Source organism: Chenopodium quinoa, unplaced genomic scaffold (genome assembly GCF_001683475.1).
Source record: "Chenopodium quinoa cultivar QQ74 unplaced genomic scaffold, ASM168347v1, whole genome shotgun sequence".
Classification (NCBI taxonomy): domain Eukaryota; kingdom Viridiplantae; phylum Streptophyta; class Magnoliopsida; order Caryophyllales; family Amaranthaceae; genus Chenopodium; species Chenopodium quinoa.
The window spans coordinates 448,080-473,913 of record NW_018742441.1 but is presented as its reverse complement, the minus strand read 5'-3'; the positions used below and the strand labels follow the sequence as shown (position 1 = coordinate 473,913).

The following is a 25,834-nucleotide window of genomic DNA, read 5'->3' as shown; positions in this document are numbered from 1 at the left end:
TGTATGGGTATTACTGGTTTTGGTCGGAGTTACTTATAGGGTGTTACTAGTTTTGTCATGGGTTATTTGTAGGTGTTACTTGTATTATGGGGTTAGTTGTATGGGTGTTACTGGTTTTGATCGGGGTTACTTGTAGGGTGTTATTGGTTTTGCCAGGTGTTACTTGTATTTTAGGGTTACTTGTATAACTGTTATTGGTTTTGATCAGGGGTTACTTGTAGAGTGTTACTTGTTTGGTATGGGATTTTGGTTTGGAGTTACTTATAATACAAGTAATACATAAAAGTAACCCACGATACAAGTAACCCATACAAGTAACCTCATAATACAAGTAACACCCTATAAGTAACCCATACAAGTAACCCCAGAATACAAGCAACCCTAAAATACAAGTAACTGCGCCGCACCATGTGGCTTGCCGCACTGAAAAACCTCTGTTATACAAAGTAGCTCTTATTAATTTAATTGCAATGTTAAAGCATTAAAAAAATTATTTAATTACAATGTATAGTAGGGTCGGACAATAATTATTGCTTGGCAAGATGTTACTCTACATGGAAAGATGTCTCCTTTCGATTCCAGGTGATCCTGGAACCTGGAATTGATACATACTATACATGTACATAAAAATCCACCATATATTATGATTTTTATTTGCTAATGCATAAAACAAGATAACACCATCCCAGTTGTCCCAAGCTAGTTCAAATACATGTAATTAGGAAAAAAAGCCTCAAGAATATTGTCATATTGATGTCTAATCATCCAAATTCTGGAGACTTGTAAATACACCCGGGAAATAAGAACAAACAAAATCCAACATACAGATCAGAGTTATGATTCAATCAAGTAAAATTATTTGAAATCTGATTAAACATGTACATGAGTCAGCACCTTGAAATACTTGCAGAGAAATCGGTCCCAAGTAACTTGCCTAACCAAAGTGAGCTTCACTGCCACAAACTCATACAGATGTCTAATGCCACTATATGTCCATATGGTTCTATGTTGCTTCATACAATAACTGTGATCAAAAGACTCTGCCAGGGCTTGTAATTACGCCGCCTCAGTACTCTGTAAATGAATGTGGACATTCTCAACAACAGGATTGAGCAATGTGGAGATACATTCTGCAGTTCTGGACCCAAAAATGTGTCACCTGATAAAAGAAATTACGAGCAATTTCAAAAGAGACACAAATTATACATTATTGTTTCCAGTTTTCTAGTGTGTGCATACTTGGTGCTAGCTAGATATCAGTAGTATAAGAGAAATTGCAAAAAAATTACTCTTGACACAAGTGCTTCCTAAAGCCATTGATCATCAGTAATATAGGAGAAATTACCAAAGGCGTGAAACAAAAGAAAAAAACCTGGTTTTTTTGGACAACAAAAAGTTGAAAACAGATGAAATGCATATACAACATCAATGAAAAGCAAATTCTCAATTTATGTGACCGTAAAAGTTACAGGTGCATCCTGTCGACTTGTCCCAGAATCAAAAGTGAAAAATGAAAACAATTCAAGGCAATAACAAACCTTGAAGTAGTTGCAGATATAGAGCGGTCTGACTCTCAAGTATCTTGCCTAACCAAAGTTGCCATCAAGCTCAAACAGAGGCCTAATGCATTATCTGTTGGTTCTTGGAACTATAGCACTGCATCTTGGCCACAATGTTGCTTAATTTAATAAACAACGTCGAAACTTTCTAGCTTTGACAAGCTTCTATTTGGTACGACTGCAGCATAACCAAAACACTCTGCCAGGGATCTGATCATCTTGCAAAACTGTAATGACATTAATCTTGGATGAATGTCTGATCGTGGACAGACTTTCTGCAGCTCTAGAAGTGTAGACCAATAATGTTTGTCGCCTGATATAAGAGAGTATGTGCAATGCTATTAGGCAAAGGATTATATGCTATTGTTTCTAGCTTTCTACAAGTTTCTAGAGCAAACAAGCGATAAAATAATACAAATAGTACAGTTTCTAGTAAAAATATCAGATCACATGCACTGGGGTTGCTACAGATAAGAAAAGAATGTAAGAAACCTGCACACTACGTATACAATTGAATTTGGAAACAAATGAAAAAGCATTCACTCAAAAATCAGAATTCCTGTTAACAAAGAAAAAAGATGATACTTGAAAATTATAAAATACCTCGTTGACTATAAACCATCTATTATCAATATGCAGAATTCAAATCCATTGCCCTTCCCTAAAAGATAATAGGTTAATACAATATTTTGTTTGATGTGGCTGTGAAATTTTCATCCATAATTTAGACAAGTATCTTCTATTTTAGTCATTGGCTACGTTAAAGGTTAACTGTAATAACATAAAAAGGACAAAAATTTACAACTGTGAAATAGGTGAAAGTGATTGTTTAATTTACAAAAGTTTACACAGTACATGATACAGAAGAAGTATCTTCTTACCAATTAAAAGTGAAGAGTATACAATATATGCAAAAAAGAGTATTGACATAGTTTAGTGAACTAACAAGCATTGTTCATGGCAAACTAAGTTGGATACATGAATGAACACTACATTTTAGTTGGCCCTCAGAAACTCAAAAGATTTTAGGAGGTTGAAATCATCAGTAGCCAAGAGAAATGCTAATGGTGGGAAACAAAACCAGCAGGAAGCTTTATCAACAGAGCAAAAAAGAGTATTAGTGATTATGAAATCAACATGACCACATCAGAACATACTAGTTTGGAATGATCAACCAATCAAGACAATAAATTAGCAAAGAGATTTTGTAATTTGAGATAACTCTGCAATAACACGTGCCTAAACAAGAAAACCTGGTTGTTATTAAACTACCAGAAGTCAAGAACAGATGAATGGCATATTAATTGTTATTAAAAACAAATCCTTTAATTTTCTTGGAGACTGAAGAATATGTTACTCGAGTCCTTAAGGTATACTTCCTCCATATTTTTAGTTGCACTCTTCTATTTACCAAATCAAAAGTGAGAAATGAAAAAAAAAAAAATAAATAAAAATAATAATAATAGTATTATGGAATTGAAGGAACAAAGGAATAAGATCAGAAATAGAAGTTTAGAGCTTAAGACACAAATAATGACGAAAGAGCCAAAAAAAAAAAAAATCTGAACCGTAAACACATGCCATGATTTATAATTTCTATCAGGTAACATAGTTCTTCAGGTCACCATCAGCAGCACTAGAAATTACATCTTAGATTAAAAATAAATTGAAAGCGAAGGCAAGCTTAATTTTCCAGTACCTTAAAAATTGTAGATGTTACTACTGTTAGGATTTTCAGTTGCATCATAATATAAGCAAACAGTTGCATTTGAAGGTCATGTACCTGTTATTACAATATATCAGAACATTGCACAATTATTCTATAATAATAGTTTCAAGATAGTAAAAATATCATTATATATATTTCATCTGAAAAACATCTAAAAGGTAAATTTGTAACAATCATTTTAAATACATAGAAAAGGTATATAGGACTACAATATCCATTAGTTTCCACAATGACACAAAATTGAAATCTGATTTGAAGTTAAACAATTATTATCTCAAGTTTTCCCTTCCGCGATTATTATTTGCAATATTTAGGAAAAGCAACATCAAGATAATATTCCTTCACTTTTCTAGAACTCTATACTAATTATCTATTTGTGAATGCAGAATACAAGTAGGTAAAAAGACCAGGAAATATAAATGTACTAATGTTCTGGTCTATAGATGTTACATGGTCTTAGAATTCCTAAACAAAGTATCACTTAACGAATACAACAACCAAGTTCCAACAGAAATATCAAGATCAGCTAGTTTATGTATCAATTAAGCCAGTGCACGGAAAACCTGAAAATAATAATCAGCTAAAGAATATGTCCTTAAAAGAAAATACCTTTATATATCTAAACTTACTGATCCATTGCATAACAAATTTGTACTTTGCACAATCATATATTGTAATATTCCCAATAATTTTTTTAAAAAAAAGCAAAAAAACAATTAAAATATATTTTATGACTGAATGATTGATTAAACTCAAAACTGACAACAATTAGCTTGACTGAATTTATGATTTCTAGGATTGGTGTACTTAAAACATAAGTTGATGTATCATGTAAAATGAATGTGAGACCATTATTAATTAAGCTTACTTGAAAGAGGCAGGGAGAATGCAGGTATGCTGAAATTTCAAGATCAGCCTAGTTTAAATAATAAGCTACTGCATATAATATTTATATTCAGCCAATCAGCCAAAGAAAATGTCTTTTAAGAAAAACCTTGATATATCTATGAGTGAATGATTGATTAGAATTAGACTGAAAAGAGACAAAAATTGCAAAGTAAAATGCATAAATAGGCTGAGATGGTTGAATTCATGCTAACCAGTTTATAATCTTTTGTTTGAGTGAAGTTCCGTTGATTGTTGAGTGTTGTATCAACAAGCTGTCAGAAGTGAAATATACCAAAATGTAAGTAAACGTAAAAATGAAACATGTATGTCAATGTAAAAATGAAAAACTTACTTGATTGGGCTGAGGCTTGGTTGATTTTCAGACAGAGGCATTGAGAATGATCGAGAATGTTCCATTCTTTGTTTTAATACGGCCATAGGGATCACTTGTCAATTGTTGTTCTATCATATCACACTCTTCAATACTTATAATGTGTGGAGGAGGAAGGCCATTGTCACCAAAGGATTCCAATTTGGGGCAATTTCTGATATTCACCCAGAACAAGTTGGGAAGAGTGGAACAATATATTGTTTTCAAATTTTGGAAACCCTCTATGGCTAATCTATGCAAAGAAGAGGGAAAGGTAGGATAGCTAATGGACTCTAGTGTATCAACACAGCTGCCTACATTTATAAGTACAAGAACACTGAGGGAAGTAAGAAGGTGCAATCCCCACTCTTTTATTGGTTTGTCTATCTTGGTTCCTCTTATTGTAATCTCCTTCAGGTTTGTGGGTAAACCTCCTTCTGGAAAGTTGCGTAGTTCTGGGCAATTTACAATGAACAAAACTTTAAGTGAGGCGAAATTGCTAAACAATGATTCAAGCATTGGGCAATCCCTAACATAAAGATGAGTGAGGTTGGGAAGGGTGCTGCAATTGAAAGATATGGTTTTCAAATTTTATATTTGCATCCCGAAACAACGACTTCTTCAAGATGAGAAGTTGAGGAAGACGAATTCTTCAATTCCAAGGATTGTAGTTGCTGGACTCCATTGATTTTCAACCTTCTAAGATAAGGCAAATGAGGAGGTAGTTCACCTTGCAATGACGGACAATTACTTAAACAAAGCTCTTCAAGGATGGGAAATGCCTTGTTATTAAGTGATGGGTGCACCCACTTCTCCCAGGATTTCACACTCAAAACACTTAGAGTCTTCAAAGATTCAAGACCTACCTCCTTAATACCATTCATGTTTTCAATTAGAAGACTTTTCAAAGAGGGTAGATTCCCTAGTGAAGGCAACCATTCACATTTCTGACACTTTTTCAACTTTATGTCCACCATGTATGTAAATGAAAGAGGGATCTCCCAACCAACTTGGAAATGTCGAGCCCATGTACCCATCCAACTTACACTTTTTGACGGAAGTATGAGGCCGCAAATTCTCAACCACATCTCTCCTAGTCTTGTCATTAACCTCATCAGTACAAGTTCCCCATTTCAAATTCAACCCATCTAGATGCTCTTTTTTACACAACTGGGCTTCCTCTGCATCCTCAACCTCTGTCACATTTTCTAGCCCGGAAACGATAAGTAATCTTCCACGGAGCTGATTCAACTTCCCCAACTCCCTTACCCGGGACCCACCTCCACTAGCCAACACAAATTTATCCAAAGTCTGCAAGTTTGTTAAATTTCCAATTCCAAGCGGCATCTCCTTTAAAGAGAGACCATTAATGTACAGATGGCGAAGTTTTCTCAGCGATTCGATACATGGAATCTTCTCAAGTTTAAAACAACCTTTCAAGCAAAGTGTTTGGAGATTCCACAGCTTGCTGATTGAATATGGCAACACTAGTATCATTCCAAATTCAAGACTAAGGTAGCACAACTGTTTTAAATCACCTATACATTCTGGCAAAGCTTCAATTTTATCTGAAGATAGAAATAGAGTGCGTATGTAACGAATTCTTTTGAAGAAATCAAAATTGTCAATTTTCAAACTATCTTTGCATAGAAGAGTACGCAACCGAGAAGCCATAATTTGATTTCCCAAGGTTTGAACATGCCCATTGATAAACAAATGGCGAGTTCTTCTGAAATCTGTGTGTGTATCCGTGCCATCCATTACGTTGCATAAGTTGCCTGCAGCAAATTGAGCCACGTCATGTATGAGGTCATGCATGATGAACATTCCTTCATAAGCTGGAATTTTTTCAAATAATGACCTTGATACCAGATCATTGAAGTAATCATGACCTATATCATCCATTCTTTCATTTGGGTTGTCTGGTAGGAAGCCCTGAGCCATCCACAGTTGGATAATCTCCATCTCCTCAAATTCGTAATCTTTGGGAAATACGGAACAGTAAGCAAATAAACACTTCAGAAGAGATGGAAGATGATGATAACTCAACCTTAGAACCGGTAAAATTTCACTTGTCACTCCAAATATGGCTATCTAATATCCTTTGGCGCTTACCCTTATCCACTATCTTTCGTAGTTGACCTCCAAGAGTTTTTGCAGCCAAAGGTAGTCCATCGCATTTGCGGATAATATCATCCCGCCTCTCAGCAAGGTCTGAATACACAAAATGAACATGCTGCTGAAATATACTCCAACAATACTCACCAGACAAACGTTCTAAATGGATGGTGTTGGGATAATGACAAACATTCTAAATGGATGGTGTTGGGATAATGATTATTCATCACTCTTGCAGTGACTTCCTTTCTGGTTGTGACAATGACTCTGCTTCCTCGTGCAGCATCAAGAAAAGGTATTTGTAGCTGGTTCCACTCCTCATATTCCTCACTCCAAATATCATCAAGTTTTTTTGTCTTTTACCACTTCTTGCAATTTCTGTTGTGCTTCATTCAAGTTGTTACAATCAAAATTGCCAAGGGTAGCCGAATTGATGATATCTTTTGTTATGCGTTTGACATCAAAAACGTCTGATATGCACACCCATGCCTTAAGAACAAAGTGAGCCTTCACCTTCTCATCATTATAAACAAACTGAGCAAGAGTAGTCTTCCCAATGCCTCCCATCCCAACGATTGGGATCACAACATAATTCTCATAAGTTGGTTTATCTTCCAACAATTGGACAAATGATATCTTCTTTCCTATCATTCCTCCCGTAAACATGAGGCTCACCTAAAGAAGAGGTCTGTCGCGTCTTTCTTAGCTCCTCTACTGCGTATGTTGGTAGCCTCAAGTTGTTGGATATGAGACCCAAAGTAGGAACCCGGGATTTAATACTGTTCAAGGCGTTGCTCATCTCATCAATCCTAGATGAAAAGTCTGGACCAGAGTATTCAATTTGCCTTGTAGCTCCACAGCCACACGCCAAAATATTGCCAACCTGAGAAAATAAAAAAAAAAAGTTAGTACTTCCATACGTGACCTTTTGGCCAAATTTCCTCCCGAAGCCCGCGAGCAGTACGAGCTCGACCGGGTATTAACTTTTTTTTTTTTCCCGAATCGACACAAGTTACTCCCTCCGTGTTTTTTTAAGTGTTACAATTTGACCGGCACATAGTTTTAGGCAATTTAATTAACTTAAATAAAATAAGAGACAAGTGGGATAATTGGAGTTAAAAAATTGTAAAAGAAAGATAGTTGGGTTAATAGTTTATTGAAAAGTAATGAATGTGAGAGGAAAAATATAATAAAAAAGTAGTAGTGGGTTTGGGTGGGGACCATGAAAGGAGAGAAATATACTATTTTAATGTAGCTTTTTTGCCAAAAAATAAAAAGTATAATACTTATTAAAACATAGCCGGATGTGATAAGCGTAACACTTATTAAAACAGGAGTAACGTTATTTTGTATTTCCTTTTTATAGTGAGGGTTTGTAATAGTAAAGGGAAAATCTCTTCGATCCTAAATATTTTGGACATGAGAGATTGACAGTTATTGCGTTTGTTAGTGGTTGGCACATTAATTCTACAAGAGCTGTCAATTCGAATAATCGGATGGAAGTTGGGAATATCCACGGCGGGTTAAGTTTGTTCGGATCAAAATTACCATTTAACCAATCTCAAGTCAAATTGTCAATTTCGGGTAAAGATCTACATAATTTAGGGCATATTCATATTTAGTGAGCTGTGTTGAGCTAAACTTAACTAAATTGAATTGTTTATAAGAGAAGGAAATTAAAAACTGAACTGAATTGAACTGAGTTGAACTGAAATTAAGCTGAAGTGAACAGGCCCTTAAACCGGGTTTGGATTGGGTCAACTTCAAATTGATTCATATAAGGTTCGAATAAATTCGGATTGGGTTCAAAATGGATTTGATCAGGTTAATTTTAGGTCGGATGACTTTGCATCGGATTGGTTTCGGTGAGATGAAATTAGGTGGGTCAATCTCGATTCAAATCATTTTTGTGTTTGGCTATATTTTGGTTGGATTGACCAAAATTTAGTATTCAAATAAGGTTATTTTTAAACTAGAGTAGTTATTGAGTTTTTACCTTATTATTAGGTTGACATCTGGTCATTCATGTGTAATTTTTCATATCGTGTCATTAATAATTGTTTAAATTAAAAAAAAAAAATAGCAATAATAGGTTGATTTAAATTGTTGGTTTGAAATCATGCCGGGCTAAAATCGGGTTAGGTTGATATTAATTAGGATCAAAACAAATCAGATTAAATCAGGTATTTTTCGGGTCAGATTGAGTTTATTAGGTTGGGTCAAACTAGTTCAGATTGAGTTGAAGTTAGGTCAAATCATTTTCGAGATGTGTTCGAGTTGGGTCAAATTGGTGCAAGGTTAAATTTGGATTTAGGTTGGGTATAGGTTGGTTACAAATTGAGTTTGGGTCTTAAATTTCTTAGATTAAATCGGATCTATTGCAATTCGAAACAGATGATTTGATTTACAAAGTATCCCGAATTGAAAATGTTAAAATCCGCCATTATCCATATTATTTATGCACATCTAACATCTATACTTTATTATATATTAAAAAGTGTTCCTAAAACGGAATATGTTTCACGTATAACCTTTTTCAAGTTCGACATGTCAGCAATATGCGTCACATGTTATTATAAACATGACATGTCACTTTCACAATTATTAGGTTTGTATCTAAAAATTGCTTACTCCCTCCGTGTTTTTTCAAGTGTTACACTTAGGGGTGGGACTTCGGTCTGGCAGTTCGGTTTGACCTCGGTTTGAGTCGGTTTCGGTTTGGAGCGGTTCGGATTGAAACGGTTTAGTTTAGCTCGCGGGTCGGTTTGGTTCGGTTTGGGTTAGTCACGGCTCGGTTTGGTTTCGGTTTATTTCTTTGCGGTTTAAATTCGGTTTGGGTCATAAGCGGGTCGGTTTATAAACGATTCGGATTATGTCGGTTCGGTTTGATACGGGTCGGTTTAAGGGGCGGGTTTACCCGGGTCAATGTCAGTTCGGTTTACAAACGGTTTGGATCAAGCCGGTTTGGTTTGAAATAGGTCGGTTTAGGGGCGGATTTACCCGGGTCAATATCGGTTCGGTTTATAAACGGTGCGAATCATGTCGGTTCAGTTTGAAATGGGCCGGTTTAGTAGAGGGTTTACACAGTTCAATTGGTTCGGTTTATGAACGGTTTGGATCATGTCGGTTCGGTTTATAAGCGGTTTGGGTCATGAATTGAACTCATGATTGTTTTAAAGATCGCGTCATGACCATGATTTAATGAGTTGATACTTATAATACGATAAATCGATAATTAAGAATGTACAAATATTCAATTAGATTGATCAACAAGTGTTTTAAACTTTTAAGTTTTAATAATCAGATATGTAAATATGTTTATCGATTGTAGATTTGTAGTACATACCAATAATTCAATGAGGCAATGATACTTATGATAGTATGATAATGATACCAACCATACATTCGTACGATATGATATACATAATAATTAATCTATAATTACATATACATTAACAATATCGTATTGAATCAATTTCCATTTCCAAACATTGCATTTCTTATAAATTATAACTTACACGAGATTAAATGGATTCGTTATTTAGTTTGTTACTTTATTTAGATTACTAACTCAAACAACTTAATAAGTTAAATGGACGAAATCACGAAATCATGACCATGATTTAATGAGTTGATACTTATAATACGATAAATCGATAATTAAGAATGTACAAGTATTCAATTAGATTGATCAACAAGTGTTTTAAACTTTTAAGTTTTAATGATCAGATATGTAAATAACTAAATATGTTTATCGATTATAGTACATACCAATAATTCAATGAGGCAATGATACTTATGATAGTATGATAATGATACCAACCGTACATTCGTACGATATGATATACATCATATACATAATAATATAATTACATATACATTAACAATATCGTATTGAATCAATTTCCATTTCCAAACATTGCATTTCTTATAAATTATAACTTACACGAGATTAAATGGATTCGTTATTTAGTTTGTTACTTTATTTAGATTACTAACTCAAACAACTTAATAAGTTAAATGGACGAAATCACAAAATCACTAATTAAAGTGGTGATGAAAGCATTATGCAATACTAATGTACGAATAGTCAAATACACAACGGTTAGATTGAATGCCCATGAAAAACAATGGTTAGATTTTCATTACTTTATTAGTTATTAGTATTATTACTTATTAAGTTATTATTAGTTTTATAGTTTATTATATATACTGATATACAATCACAGACTCACAGATGTCAGATATTGTCATATTGATGAGCATTAAGCCATTAACTCATTAAGTCATTAACTATGTCGTATTGAATCAATTTCAATTTTGAAACATTTGCGTTTCTTACAATTTATAACTTATAAGTAATAAACTAATAATAATAATAATAATAATAATAATAATAATAATAATAATAATAATAATAATAATAATAATTATAATAATATTATAATAATAGTAGTAGTAAACTAGTAATAATAATAATATTAACAAATAATTATACTAACAATAATAATAATAATAATAATAATAATAATAATAATAATAATAATAATATCATCAATGTATGCCTCGACGTTTCTCCCAATCTGATCAAAGAACACAGTGTTTATCATTCGCTGGAAGGTAGCCGGGGTATTCTTAAGACCAAACGGCATAACCGTGTAACAGTATAACCCCTGATCAGTGACGAAGGCCGTCTTCTCCTGATCTTTCTTCCATAAAGGAATTTGATGGAAACCAGAGTAGGCGTCCATAAAGCTCATCAAAGCATGGCCGGCTGTTGAGTCGACCAGGTTATCAATTTTGGGCAGAGGGTAACTGTCTTTGGGGCACGCCTTGTTTAAGTCTGTGTAGTCTACACACATTCGCCAGGTGCCATTCGGCTTTTTAACAAGCACCACATTTGCAACCCAGTCTGGGAAGTAACATTGCCTAATGAACCCTGCGTCAAGTAATTTTTTAACTTCGGCGGCTGCCGCCTGACTTCTTTCTTCGCCATGGTTCCGCTTCTTCTGCCGTACCGGCTTCTTTTTCGGATCCACGGCCAGTTTATGTACCGCCAGATCAGGACTAATGCCTGGCATTTCATGGACTTCGAATGCAAAGATGTCCTTGTATTCTTTCAATAGTTTGTGAAAGTCGTCACCAAGGTCTCTCAGAGTAGTCGTCCCAACTTTGACGGTTCGATCAGGACGTGAGTCGTCTAAGATCAGGTCCGTAAGCTCACCAGCCGGCTGAGGGCGGAACTCATCCGACCGCTCCTCTGCCAATGATTGCTATTTTCTTTCTTTTCTTGCGGCCCCTGTCTGGGATGCCTTTCTCTTCTTGCCGCCTGCTTCTTGAACAGGCGCACTCTCCTTGACATTGTCAAGGTCTGTTTTTTCACCACTTGACCCAGTGGCCATAACAGTGGGCTTGACATCCGAGAGATAGCACTCTCGGGCCATCCTCTGATCTCCCCTTAGGGAGCCGACTGTTCCATTATCCCTCTCAAACTTGAGAAACATAAGAGATGGGATTATAACAGCCTTGGAATTATTCAAGGTTGGTCGTCCCAGAATCATGTTGTAGGCCGAGAGTTCTTCTACTACCAGGAACCGGACTACCATGTGTCGTCCTTCCCCTTTTTCGCCCAGGCGGATGGGTAAATCCACTCGTCCCAGTGGGTGGACGACTCCTCCTCCAAACCCTACTAAAGGGTGGGATGCTGAATGTATGCAATCAGTCTGATATTTTAGTTTCGACAGACATTTGCTACTGATGAGATCTGAGGAGCTTCCGGTATCTATGAGGATTCGGCCAACTCTTTGGTTGGCCACTTTACATTCAATGACGATAGGGTCGTCATGCGGCCCTCTTACCCCTCCTAGATCTTCTTCAGTGATGACAATCTCAGGAAATGAATATTTGGAGGGCCGTTCTTGGTGAACGGAATTTACATCTAACCGTCTGATGTTGTCTTTGTTGCCCCTAATAGTGGGGCCGCCTCCTGAGAAGCCGCCTGCAATGGTGTAGACGACTGCATCATCTGTATCGGAGCTGTCGACCTGTTGTTTCTTTTTGGCCGAGTGCTTTTTTGAGGAAGTGTTCCCCGTGGATTTCTTGATATAAGTGTGAAGATCACCTTGCTCAGCCAGGCGGTCCAGATACCGCATGAGACTGATGCAGTCATTGGTGTGATGACCAACATCATCATGATAAGCACAGAATTTTTCTTGGTTCCGGTTGTTTGCAGAACCCTTCATGGGGACCGGCTTCTCAATTGAGATCCGTCCCTTGATTTCTTTTAGGATAAACTGGTTATCCTTGTTAAACACATACTTTGGGGAGTATGGTTTGAATTCTTTTTTCTTTTTCTGGGCCGGCTGTTTAGAGGAATCAGCCGCCCAGACCTCTTTTCTCTTCTCATCCTTGTTTGACGACTGTTTCTGTCGTCCTTCTCTTTTGTCGGACCTTTTCCCGTCCGACTGTTTTATCGTACTACAAAGATTAGTCGCCTGTATATAGGCTTCCGCTTCCATCAAGGCCTCTTGAAGAGTCGCCACCCTCTTTCGGACCAAGTCAAATTTGAAGGTCGACCCGTCCTTGAGACCTCTGAAGAAGTCAGTATAGGCTACCTCATCCGGTACCCCTTGAATCTGTATTCTCATCAGGTTAAACTGCCTGATGTAAGAACGAAGACCCTCCTTCTCGCCCTGCTGAATTGTTCCTAAATCAAGGGTCGTCTTCTTCGCAGGGATGTTCATGGCGAAGTTGGAGGTGAATAAGTAAGCAAGCGTCCTGAAGCTATTTACACAACCAGTCGGCAGGTTGCCGAACCATTGTTGTGCGATTCCTTTGAGAGTCGCTGGGAAACACTTGCACCAGGTGGGATCATCCAACCCTTGAAGGTACATCAGGTTGGTGAAGGCCATAAGATGGTCTTCTGGGTTAGTAGTGCCGTCATAGGCGCCTACTAATACATTTTTCACTTTGGCCGGCTGAGCGGCTTCAGTAATTTCCTTGGAGAAGGCCGACGGCTGTTCACCAAGTCTAAGCAACCGTAGCTGCCAGTCCATAGGTTGGACGTTTTTTGCTGCATGTCCACCAAACGGAGGTGGCTGCAAAAAATACTGTTGTTGCGGCACAAACGGTAAGTTTGGTACCGCCTGGTCGCTATGAAAGCCGGACTGACGGGAGATACCGCCTGACCGACTCTCATGATATGACTGTGTATGCCTCATTGAGGTATTTTGCAGACTGTCTTGGAAGTTTGAAGTAGAGGCCGACTCTGACAATCGGTCACTCTTCTTCTGCTCTAGCAGTAGCCGAGCGTCTGTGAATGTTTGCTTCGACCCGTCCGCCTGAATATGACGAACAGGTTTCCTATTTCCTGTAGGAAAACGGAATTTTGTGAAATCAAGGGCAGGTCGCTCCCGCTTCCTAGATTTAGGATGAGGAGTCGCCTCTCGCCCTTGAACTGGCTTCCTCTTCAGTGAAGTGGAGGGTTTCTTAGCCAACTGCTCCTTGACCAGAGCAGGCGACTTCTTGTTGATCAACTCTTGAATCTCTCCCTTGAAGTCCCTCATGAAGGTCATGAGTTCGTTCCTTGTGATGGGATAAGACCCATCAGTCGGCTGCTGCCGAACAGGCGGTGCGCCTGCTGGCTCACTTCCTGTTTGAAGATGTTCCCGTTCCCTCCTTTCGGTATGACGGGTACGTCGGGCCCTTAGGGTCCCGTCTGAAGCTGTGTGAGCTTCAACTTCAAATTCACTCTCAGTATCGTGGTCCGACTGAACTTGAGGGTCGTCTAGGGGACGCCTCTCTTCAGGAGTCGGTACAGACTTGGATGCCATCTCAGAAGTACTCTCCCCACAGACGGCGCCAAATGTTTTGGGGTTTTCTGATGTCCTGCGGGAGAGTTACAATTCCGAGACTGGAACCGGACGCCTGTACCTGCAAAACAACGGAGACTCCTGGTGGTGGCAGCTCCGCCTCCAACGGTCAAGTTAGTACTTGATTAAGGAGTAATTAATGCGGAAATTAAAGTGACTGGGTCTCTCTAGGTGAGAGTGTTTAATGTGTTTTTTCTGTAATCCCCCCTTAATGAGGATTAAGGGAGGTATTTATAACCTTGGGAAACGTGCCAATCCTAGGTTTAGGTTAACCTAGGGCTGATTGGGCTTCCCTCAAAAGCTGGGCCTGGGTGGCCGGTTTCTCCATTAGGCATGGAGTATGCCACGTGTCATGACATAATAGGTCCAAGGTGGACAAATAAGCGCGTGCCACGTGGCAAGCCCTGACAGTTCCAACTGGGGGACACTTGGCAGGACCTGATTGGCCCACGTGGCGCATTCCGATTGGTAGGAGCAAAATCCCCTAATCATTTGCCCCTCACAGGTGGCACGTGACTGGTCACGTGTTACCTGTGACAGGTGCCGCACTGTAACAGGCGACGGCCTGCTACAGGTGTCAGTCGGCGAAAGGCCAAGAGATTTTCCCGCCCAAATTTTGAATTCTGAAAGTGACCCTTCGCCTTCTCACTTCGCCTATATAAGGGAGAGTTGTCTTGAGTCATTTTCACACTTGATAACTTTGTGAGAGAACATTCGGACCCCTGAACTTGCTCTGACATTTTGGACCTTTTCTGCCTACCGCCTGTTCTGACAAGCCGACTGCACAGGATTTTTAGCACTTCATCAATCGTCACTCGTTCAGGTAACTGTCGGTTCTCTTACTCTTAATTTTCTTTTTATTTTTTGAAATGGCACCACGGAAGCACACGACACGACCTAGGTTAGTGATCAGCCGGTCACCGGGGACGGCTGAATCTAGGACTAGGAGTGCCGCCTGCCCTTTTCCGGACCCATCTTTGCCCTTTATACAAAGTCCGACTGTATCTGTGTCTATGCAGAGCAGGATGGCCAGAACAAAAAAGACTGCTAGGATCTCAAATTCAGACGGCTCCTCCCACAGGGTGCCGATTAGTGAAACATCTGACCAGGCGCCAGATGTGGAAGTGAAACAAGGCGGCCTGAAAGCCGACAATTCTGAGGGAGGAGTCATAGTGACCCCTTCCCATTTTACAGTTAACAATTCTGCTCCTTTTCAAGGAGAGGAGGCGGGCCCCTCCGGGAGAGGGGAGGAGTCGTCCTCTTCGGACTCGTCAGAGGGAGATTCCGAGTCTAGCTCTTCTGGTCATCCTTCTCTGGACACAGAAGAGAAAAACAGCCGCCTGCAAGAGGCGAGGATTTCTCACGCAGTTGAGAAGGGGGGCAATTGGGCGGAGCCATCCGTCTCTTACCGAGAGCAAAATACCCCCTACTACTGCACGGTACCTCGGGGCCGGATCACAGTCATGCAAAAGAAAGTGGAGAGCTTTATCGCAAACCACACAATGGGCCCCGACTTTTTAGTGTTTGTGCCGGATCCAGAAGACACAGTCGTCTGGCCGGCTGGTACCAGTTATGATAGCGGCTGCTTTGGCTGCTACGAGGCGGCCATCAAGGCTGGGCTGCGCTTCCCATTACATCCGGCTGTTCAGCGGATCTTGGATGGGTATGAGTTGGGGTTATGGCAGTTAGCCCCGAACTCCTGGGTCAACGTACTCGGCTATGTGGCCGGGTGCGAACTGCACGGGGTGGAGCCGAGCTTCGAGGCTTTCGCCCACATGAATTATCTCAGCCGGACCCCTAAGGCAGGCGGTACCGGCTGGTATCAATTGACGAGCCACAGGGGCTACCTCATGACGAGAGGTAAAGCAAACAAATGAAAGGACTGGCGGAGCACCTTCCTCATCATTGAGAGTTCAGACACAGAGCTGAACATGCGCTTCAACAGGTGGAACAGGAATCCGCCCCTTCTTGCAGGCGGCCGTAGCATGCCGCCTGTTCCCCCCAAGGCTAAGAAAGAGATCCTAGATAAAGGACTCTTCAAAGTAGAGTCGAAGGTCGACTCTACTTCAGGGGTACGAGAGCAAGTACCCCTGCACTGCGTCCCGAGCTTCAAATGGCTCTATGACGAGTACGTTTTGGCCGCCTGTGGACTCAGCAGTCGGTGCTCAAGAGGTAGTCGGCCTTTCGAATACTCTATTGTTCCATACATTTCTTGTTATGACTTATTAACTTTGCTATTTGTTTTTGCAGCGGACGCTATGAGCAAAATTACCGCCTCCAAGACTGCGGCGGTCATGTTGCGGGCCTCCATTATGCAACAAGCTTCAACTGACTCCCCCAAGAAGGGGGCACCCTTGGTGGGCTTCGAACCTTGACCTTCTTTTTGGAGTTGGTTTTTGCATATACTGACTCTTTTCTTCTTCTTTTTTTTTTTAGACGGGTGCTCCAAGAGCTTCTTCTTCACAACAGCTGGACCCCAAGGCCCGGAGGACGACTGTTGCGAGCTCTCCTGGTTCTGCCAGGAAACATGTGGGGCAGTCGTATAGGTGCCGTGTATTAGTTTATAGAGCAATGTTCCACCCAAAAGGGAGCTGCTCTCTGCGACGAATTTCATCCGGAGGGATGCCGCCGGACGCCTGCTATGATGTTGGGACAGGTCGTATTAGTTTTGAAGATTGGATCAGTTGGCTTGGCGCCTGGTCTGATCATTCAGCCTGTGGCCTTGGTTAGTTCTTGGTGAACGTAGGTGCTAAGTAAGAGGAGGGTAGCCGCCTGTTTAGGCACAGGGTCGGCCAGGCCCTAATCTTTTTTAGCTAAGTATAAGGGGGTGGATGTGTGTTTGGAACCAGTCGGCCCTCTTCTATGGAGAGTAGCCGACTATATGTCCAGACGACATGCCCCTATGGTGAAATAATACAATGTAGAGTAGCCGACTGTAAAGGTACAGGCGGCATGCCCCTCTGAAAAGAGTAAAATACTCAATGGAGAGTAGCCGACTGTAAAGGTACAGACGGCATGCCCCTCTTAAATAAGAATAAAAATTTTAACTTGGAGAGTAGCCGACTGTTTGTCAGTAGGCGTGCCCCTCTTAGTACCAAATTGAATAGTAAGTATGCAAACTTTTATTAAGTAGCTCTTGACTATTTACATCATTCAAAAGAAATATTTCTTAAGATTATCTACATTCCAAGTTCGAGGCAACGGTTGTCCGTCTGGTGTTTCCAGACGGTAGGTACCGTCCCTGACTTCTTCACAGATTCGGTAGGGTCCTTCCCAGTTGGGAGTTAGTTTGCCAGACTCATTAGCCCTACCAACTGCTTCCATTTTTCTAAGTACAAAGTCCCCTACTTTGAGTGGACGCATGTGTACTTTTTTGTTGTATGATCTAGTCATTCTCAGGCGGTAGATTTCATGGCGCAAGACAGCATTGCCCCTCCTTTCAGGAAGTGAGTTTAATGCCAGGCGCATGGCTTCCCAGTTTGCCTCTTCGTCATATAGCATTACTCGAAGAGTCGGCTCGTAGTGTTCTATCGGAAGAACAGCTTCCGCACCATAAGTTAGGAGGAATGGAGTTTCTCCAGTCGCCCCTTTTTCAGTCGTCCTAATGGCCCAGAGAACATGTGGTAATTCATCCGTCCATAGGCCGCCTGCTCGTTCAATCTTTTTCTTGAGACCGTCTGAGATGATTTTATTAAAGGCTTATACCTGACCGTTTGCTTGTGGACGCCCGACAGATGCAAAGTAGTTTGCAATTCCTTGGTCACCCAACCAGCTTTTGAGAACAGGCGTCTCAAATTGGGGACCATTATCAAAAACCATAGACATGGGAACCCCGAACCGAGTGATGACATTTTTCCAAATGAATGAAATTACATCCTTCGTCTTGATTCCCTTTACAGCCTCCGCCTCTACCCATTTAGTGAAGTAGTCGACGGCGACAAGTATGTACCTCTTTCCGCCTGTAGCAGGCGTATATGGACCCAGAATATCCATACCCCACTTAGCAAACGGTAGTGGGCTATGAATGGTATTGAGGTCAGTAGCCGGACGGTGAATTAGCTTGCCAAACCTTTGGCACTTGTCACATTTTTTCACCATCTCCATTGCATCTGCTTCTAAAGTAGGCCAAAAGTAGCCCTGCCGCCTTGCCCGTTGAGCAAGCGTCCTACCGCCTATATGAGAAGCACAGTAACCAGAGTGAAGATCGTCTAGTATCTCTCGTCCCTTTTTTGGAGTAACACACTTTAAGAAGGGTTGAAGGTGCCCCTTTTTGTGAAGTTCTCCTTTTATTATTTCAAAACTGGTGGCTCGTTTTTTCAGTGCTGCCGCCTGTTGATGATCATCCGGCAGGGTACCGTTTGTCAGATATGCCCTGATTGGATCCATCCAGGTTGAGCTTCTGTCTAGGATTGCAATAGGTTCTTCCTCAATGCTTCTCCTCTCCATTACTTCCCAAAAAACAGTTCGAGGAGTATCAGAGGAGGCGGACGATGCTAATTTTGACAGTGCATCCGCTTGGTTGTTTTCTGATCTCGGCACTTGGATCAGATGGAAATCCTCAAGGGAGCCGACTGCTTGTCGGACCGCCTGTAAATACTTGATCATGGCCGGATGGGTTGCTTCGTATTCGCCATTGTACTGACTCACTATCAATTGTGAATCGGAACAGGCGTCTATTTTTCTTGCCCCTGCCGCCTTGCACATGCGGATTCCGGCTAGTAAAGCTTCATACTCTGCCTCATTGTTTGAGGCCTGAAAACTGAAGTGTAACGCATAATCGTACCTGTCGCCCTCTGGCGACTGACATATGACGCCTGCTCAACAACCATTTGAAGTAGAGCTTCCGTCCACATATACCTTCCAGACCTGGTCTGTAACTTGAGAGTCAGGAGGACGAGTCATCTCAACAATAAAGTCAGCAAAGGCTTGCCCCTTCACTGCTTTTCTAGGCTCGAAAGTAACTTCGAGGCTCTGAATTTCTATGGCCCATTTGATCATTCGGCCTGACGACTCCATGATGGTCAGTGGCCGCTTGATAGGTTGGTCTGTATACACGACGACTGCATGTGCCAAAAAGTAGGGCTTCAATTTTTTAACAGCCATGAAGAGTGCAAGACCAAATTTCTCCACTAAGGGATACCTCAACTCGGCATTTTTCAGTACGTGACTGACAAAGTAGACCGGGAGCTGACAACCGTCTCTTTCAGCAAGGAGAACAGCGCTTAACGCATGATCAGAGACGGCCAGGTACATGTAGAGTACTTCTTTGGGCAAAGGGCTGACCAGCCTCGGCAAGGAATGCAAGTGAACTTTCAATTTCTGGAAGGCCGCCTCAGCATCCGGCCCCCATTCAAACCTTGCCTTTTTCTTAATTGCCTGGAAAAAGTATAAGCATTTGTCGCCTGATCGGCTTAGAAATCTTCCCAAGGCCGCCAGACAACCTGTTAACTTCTGAACCTCTCGGATGGTACGAGGCGACTGCATGTCAATGACTGCCTGCACCTTCTCAGGGTTCGCCTCTATTCCTCTCTGATTGATAAGGAATCCGAGAAATTTCCCAGACTCAACTCCAAAGACATATTTCTTGGGATTGAGCATGACATGGTGCCGCCTGAGTGTGGCGAAAGTTTCTCGGAGGTCCGACAGATGATCTTTCTGAAGTTTAGTCTTGACAATCATATCATCAATGTATGCCTCGACGTTTCTCCCAATCTGATCAAAGAACACAGTGTTTATCATTCGCTGGAAGGTAGCCGGGGTATTCTTAAGACCAAACGGCATAACCGTGTAACAGTATAACCCCTGATCAGTGACGAAGGCCGTCTTCTCCTGATCTTTCTTCCATAAAGGAATTTGATGGAAACCAGAGTAGGCGTCCATAAAGCTCATCAAAGCATGGCCGGCTGTTGAGTCGACCAGGTTATCAATTTTGGGCAGAGGGTAACTGTCTTTGGGGCACGCCTTGTTTAAGTCTGTGTAGTCTACACACATTCGCCAGGTGCCATTCGGCTTTTTAACAAGCACCACATTTGCAACCCAGTCTGGGAAGTAACATTGCCTAATGAACCCTGCGTCAAGTAATTTTTTAACTTCGGCGGCTGCCGCCTGACTTCTTTCTTCGCCATGGTTCCGCTTCTTCTGCCGTACCGGCTTCTTTTTCGGATCCACGGCCAGTTTATGTACCGCCAGATCAGGACTAATGCCTGGCATTTCATGGACTTCGAATGCAAAGATGTCCTTGTATTCTTTCAATAGTTTGTGAAAGTCGTCACCAAGGTCTCTCAGAGTAGTCGTCCCAACTTTGACTGTTCGATCAGGACGTGAGTCGTCTAAGATCAGGTCCGTAAGCTCACCAGCCGGCTGAGGGCGGAACTCATCCGACCGCTCCTCTGCCAATGATTGCTATTTTCTTTCTTTTCTTGCGGCCCCTGTCTGGGATGCCTTTCTCTTCTTGCCGCCTGCTTCTTGAACAGGCGCACTCTCCTTGACATTGTCAAGGTCTGTTTTTTCACCACTTGACCCAGTGGCCATAACAGTGGGCTTGACATCCGAGAGATAGCACTCTCGGGCCATCCTCTGATCTCCCCTTAGGGAGCCGACTGTTCCATTATCCCTCTCAAACTTGAGAAACATAAGAGATGGGATTATAACAGCCTTGGAATTATTCAAGGTTGGTCGTCCCAGAATCATGTTGTAGGCCGAGAGTTCTTCTACTACCAGGAACCGGACTACCATGTGTCGTCCTTCCCCTTTTTCGCCCAGGCGGATGGGTAAATCCACTCGTCCCAGTGGGTGGACGACTCCTCCTCCAAACCCTACTAAAGGGTGGGATGCTGAATGTATGCAATCAGTCTGATATTTTAGTTTCGACAGACATTTGCTACTGATGAGATCTGAGGAGCTTCCGGTATCTATGAGGATTCGGCCAACTCTTTGGTTGGCCACTTTACATTCAATGACGATAGGGTCGTCATGCGGCCCTCTTACCCCTCCTAGATCTTCTTCAGTGATGACAATCTCAGGAAATGAATATTTGGAGGGCCGTTCTTGGTGAACGGAATTTACATCTAACCGTCTGATGTTGTCTTTGTTGCCCCTAATAGTGGGGCCGCCTCCTGAGAAGCCGCCTGCAATGGTGTAGACGACTGCATCATCTGTATCAGAGCTGTCGACCTGTTGTTTCTTTTTGGCCGAGTGCTTTTTTGAGGAAGTGTTCCCCGTGGATTTCTTGATATAAGTGTGAAGATCACCTTGCTCAGCCAGGCGGTCCAGATACCGCATGAGACTGATGCAGTCATTGGTGTGATGACCAACATCATCATGATAAGCACAGAATTTTTCTTGGTTCCGGTTGTTTGCAGAACCCTTCATGGGGACCGGCTTCTCAATTGAGATCCGTCCCTTGATTTCTTTTAGGATAAACTGGTTATCCTTGTTAAACACATACTTTGGGGAGTATGGTTTGAATTCTTTTTTCTTTTTCTGGGCCGGCTGTTTAGAGGAATCAGCCGCCCAGACCTCTTTTCTCTTCTCATCCTTGTTTGACGACTGTTTCTGTCGTCCTTCTCTTTTGTCGGACCTTTTCCCGTCCGACTGTTTTATCGTACTACAAAGATTAGTCGCCTGTATATAGGCTTCCGCTTCCATCAAGGCCTCTTGAAGAGTCGCCACCCTCTTTCGGACCAAGTCAAATTTGAAGGTCGACCCGTCCTTGAGACCTCTGAAGAAGTCAGTATAGGCTACCTCATCCGGTACCCCTTGAATCTGTATTCTCATCAGGTTAAACTGCCTGATGTAAGAACGAAGACCCTCCTTCTCGCCCTGCTGAATTGTTCCTAAATCAAGGGTCGTCTTCTTCGCAGGGATGTTCATGGCGAAGTTGGAGGTGAATAAGTAAGCAAGCGTCCTGAAGCTATTTACACAACCAGTCGGCAGGTTGCCGAACCATTGTTGTGCGATTCCTTTGAGAGTCGCTGGGAAACACTTGCACCAGGTGGGATCATCCAACCCTTGAAGGTACATCAGGTTGGTGAAGGCCATAAGATGGTCTTCTGGGTTAGTAGTGCCGTCATAGGGGCCTACTAATACATTTTTCACTTTGGCCGGCTGAGCGGCTTCAGTAATTTCCTTGGAGAAGGCCGACGGCTGTTCACCAAGTCTAAGCAACCGTAGCTGCCAGTCCATAGGTTGGACGTTTTTTGCTGCATGTCCACCAAACGGAGGTGGCTGCAAAAAATACTGTTGTTGCGGCACAAACGGTAAGTTTGGTACCGCCTGGTCGCTATGAAAGCCGGACTGACGGGAGATACCGCCTGACCGACTCTCATGATATGACTGTGTATGCCTCATTGAGGTATTTTGCAGACTGTCTTGGAAGTTTGAAGTAGAGGCCGACTCTGACAATCGGTCACTCTTCTTCTGCTCTAGCAGTAGCCGAGCGTCTGTGAATGTTTGCTTCGACCCGTCCGCCTGAATATGACGAACAGGTTTCCTATTTCCTGTAGGAAAACGGAATTTTGTGAAATCAAGGGCAGGTCGCTCCCGCTTCCTAGATTTAGGATGAGGAGTCGCCTCTCGCCCTTGAACTGGCTTCCTCTTCAGTGAAGTGGAGGGTTTCTTAGCCAACTGCTCCTTGACCAGAGCAGGCGACTTCTTGTTGATCAACTCTTGAATCTCTCCCTTGAAGTCCCTCATGAAGGTCATGAGTTCGTTCCTTGTGATGGGATAAGACCCATCAGTCGGCTGCTGCCGAACAGGCGGTGCGCCTGCTGGCTCACTTCCTGTTTGAAGATGTTCCCGTTCCCTCCTTTCGGTATGACGGGTACGTCGGGCCCTTAGGGTCCCGTCTGAAGCTGTGTGAGCTTCAACTTCAAATTCACTCTCAGTATCGTGGTCCGACTGAACTTGAGGGTCGTCTAGGGGACGCCTCTCTTCAGGAGTCGGTACAGACTTGGATGCCATCTCAGAAGTACTCTCCCCACAGACGGCGCCAAATGTTTTGGGGTTTTCTGATGTCCTGCGGGAGAGTTACAATTCCGAGACTGGAACCGGACGCCTGTACCTGCAAAACAACGGAGACTCCTGGTGGTGGCAGCTCCGCCTCCAACGGTCAAGTTAGTACTTGATTAAGGAGTAATTAATGCGGAAATTAAAGTGACTGGGTCTCTCTAGGTGAGAGTGTTTAATGTGTTTTTTCTGTAATCCCCCCTTAATGAGGATTAAGGGAGGTATTTATAACCTTGGGAAACGTGCCAATCCTAGGTTTAGGTTAACCTAGGGCTGATTGGGCTTCCCTCGAAAGCTGGGCCTGGGTGGCCGGTTTCTCCATTAGGCATGGAGTATGCCACGTGTCATGACATAATAGGTCCAAGGTGGACAAATAAGCGCGTGCCACGTGGCAAGCCCTGACAGTTCCAACTGGGGGACACTTGGCAGGACCTGATTGGCCCACGTGGCGCATTCCGATTGGTAGGAGCAAAATCCCCTAATCAAGTTCGATTTTAACGGTTTAACGGGTTATGGCAGTTCTGTTTAGACGGTTAGCGGATTATAACGGTTCGGTTTATACGTGCGGTTTAAACGGTTTCGGTTCATAAACGGGTCGGTTTAAACGGTTAGCGGGTTACAAATGGTTCGGTTTAAACGGTTTTTTTTTTTCGGTTTAAACGGTTTCGGTTTATAAACGGTTCGGGTCATTAACGGGTTTATAAACCATTCGGTTCGGTTTCGTTTCGGTTCGGATTTGCGCAGTTTGGTTTGTTATCGGTTTACGGTCCGTAACGGGTTGACATTGAGCGGTTCAATTCGGTTTCGGTTTAATATTGAACGGTTCAGTTCGGTTTTCGGTTTACATTTATCGGTTTATAAACGGATCGGTCCGTGATGGTTCGGTTCGGTAACGGGCGGTTTCACGGTTCGGTTTGAAAAGTCCCACCCCTAGTTACACTTATCAAATTAAAAAAAGTGTTACACTTCCTTTTTTGGAAAAAAACTACATTAAAATATTATATCTCTCTCCTCTCATGATCCCCACCCAAACCCAATATTACTTTTTTATTATATCTCTCCTCTCACATTCATTATTTTCAATAAACTATTAATTGTGTTTTTTTATCCTACAAAACTATAGTTAACTTTAATAAGTTAATTTGTGTCCTATATTATACTATTTGTTTCGATTATGTAATGATTGAGTTTGACAACTAAAAAATGTTTATAACAAGATTTAAACTCAAAACCAATAAGTCTTATATCTAAACAGTCGAATTTGATTAGCAAATTAAACAAATACAAACTAACAACCCGGGACGGGCCATACACTAGTTATATTATTATATCCTAATGACTTGTATCGATGAAATTGTGACACTTATAAAAAGAGGGGACTTTATGTAGAGCATAAATAATACGTAGTCGTCTTTAGAAAATGCTAAGTACATCATTTTTAGTTACATCATTTTCCTAAAATGGCCGTTTAAAATTAGTTGATCACTTTCCTTTTTAACTAATAAATTCTCTCTATCTCTGTCCAATCATATGAGCCCTATCTTTTTTTTTTTCCCTCTACTCCAAGAATTGCTTAGGAGGTCATGTTAAAATGTTTTCACTAAAAGTACTAGGGAACTACGAAATATGTCTCAAATACAATTATATAACTAAATCAAATTTTATCAAGTGAATTATCTAACTTAATTATTCAATTATTCTCACCAATTTAATTTACCCCCAATGAACTCATTCAATTCACCTAATCAATTAATCTACTTTTCATCTTCCTAATTCAATTAATTAGAGGACAATTCATCACTATTATATCAATCTTGTATCGACTAAAGTGTAACACTTTGTGAAACGGAGATGCTATGGAGCATATATAGTCTTTAAAAAAAGAAATTGAGTAGTAGAGAGAGATAGAAGTACAAACCATGTTATGGAAGGAAGTTGGAAGGAATCCACGAGCATTCTTCTTGAAATGTTGAACATCAAAATCATCATTCATTTTCAAGGCTTCATACGCAAAGTCATCCAGAAGATCCTCCAAATCAAAAGCCAAGTCTTGAAGATTCTCGAGCCATAATCTGATTGCTGCTCCGTGTTGCTCATCACATTGCTTCCTTTCAGCGTCAATCAACACCGCTTGAATCATCTCCAGCTCATTCTTCCATTCTTCGATTTTGATTTTATTTTTAGAATTATTTCCTTTGTTGAACAGCTTCACGAACTGCTTCACTCCTTCGGACACTAATTTATCCAACACTTCTTTAAACATTGCTGAAACTACCATCTCTACTACTGCCAT

General features: G+C 41.4%; 3 protein-coding genes across 5 annotated transcripts; all 3 read right to left on the bottom strand.

The window, feature by feature from the left end:
* Positions 1-717: 717 nt before the first annotated feature.
* LOC110716250 (putative disease resistance RPP13-like protein 1) lies at positions 718-25,555 on the bottom strand. 3 transcript variants are annotated; one of them, XM_021894862.1, is made up of 6 exons: positions 25,460-25,555; positions 4,529-7,547; positions 4,389-4,448; positions 3,259-3,342; positions 1,539-1,872; positions 718-1,159 (listed from the first exon to the last, which is right to left on the bottom strand). In XM_021894862.1, exon 2 carries the CDS (start codon positions 6,509-6,511, stop codon positions 5,486-5,488), a length of 1,026 nt encoding a protein of 341 aa, XP_021750554.1. In that variant the 5' UTR covers positions 6,512-7,547; positions 25,460-25,555; the 3' UTR covers positions 718-1,159; positions 1,539-1,872; positions 3,259-3,342; positions 4,389-4,448; positions 4,529-5,485. The 3 variants fall into 3 exon arrangements, with proteins under 3 accessions (XP_021750554.1, XP_021750562.1, XP_021750569.1); XM_021894870.1 differs by lacking the exon at positions 3,259-3,342; XM_021894877.1 differs by lacking the exons at positions 718-1,159; positions 1,539-1,872; positions 3,259-3,342 and adding an exon at positions 3,363-4,282.
* On the bottom strand, positions 6,615-7,231 carry LOC110716768 (putative disease resistance protein RGA4). The gene is made up of 2 exons (XM_021895402.1): positions 7,028-7,231; positions 6,615-6,785 (listed from the first exon to the last, which is right to left on the bottom strand). The coding sequence occupies exons 1-2, from the start codon at positions 7,229-7,231 to the stop codon at positions 6,615-6,617; spliced, it is 375 nt and encodes a 124-aa protein (XP_021751094.1).
* Positions 7,272-25,834, bottom strand: LOC110716758 (putative disease resistance RPP13-like protein 1). Its single transcript, XM_021895393.1, has 2 exons — positions 25,460-25,834; positions 7,272-7,547 (listed from the first exon to the last, which is right to left on the bottom strand). Exons 1-2 carry the CDS (start codon positions 25,832-25,834, stop codon positions 7,272-7,274), a joined length of 651 nt encoding a protein of 216 aa, XP_021751085.1.

Bases quoted from the DNA above. Each gene is read 5' to 3' on its own strand.
- LOC110716250 (XM_021894862.1), bottom strand. From the start codon at position 6,511: ATGGAGATTATCCAACTGTGGATGGCTCAGGGCTTCCTACCAGACAAC.
- LOC110716768 (XM_021895402.1), bottom strand. From the start codon at position 7,231: ATGGGAGGCATTGGGAAGACTACTCTTGCTCAGTTTGTTTATAATGAT. The intron at 6,786-7,027 runs GTAAAAGACAAA...AGTATATTTCAG, and splicing joins AACAGAAATTGCAAGAAGTG to CAGCATGTTCATTTTGTGTA.
- LOC110716758 (XM_021895393.1), bottom strand. From the start codon at position 25,834: ATGGCAGTAGTAGAGATGGTAGTTTCAGCAATGTTTAAAGAAGTGTTG. The intron at 7,548-25,459 runs GTTTGTACTTCT...TTATTTTCTCAG, and splicing joins CAACTTCCTTCCATAACATG to GTTGGCAATATTTTGGCGTG.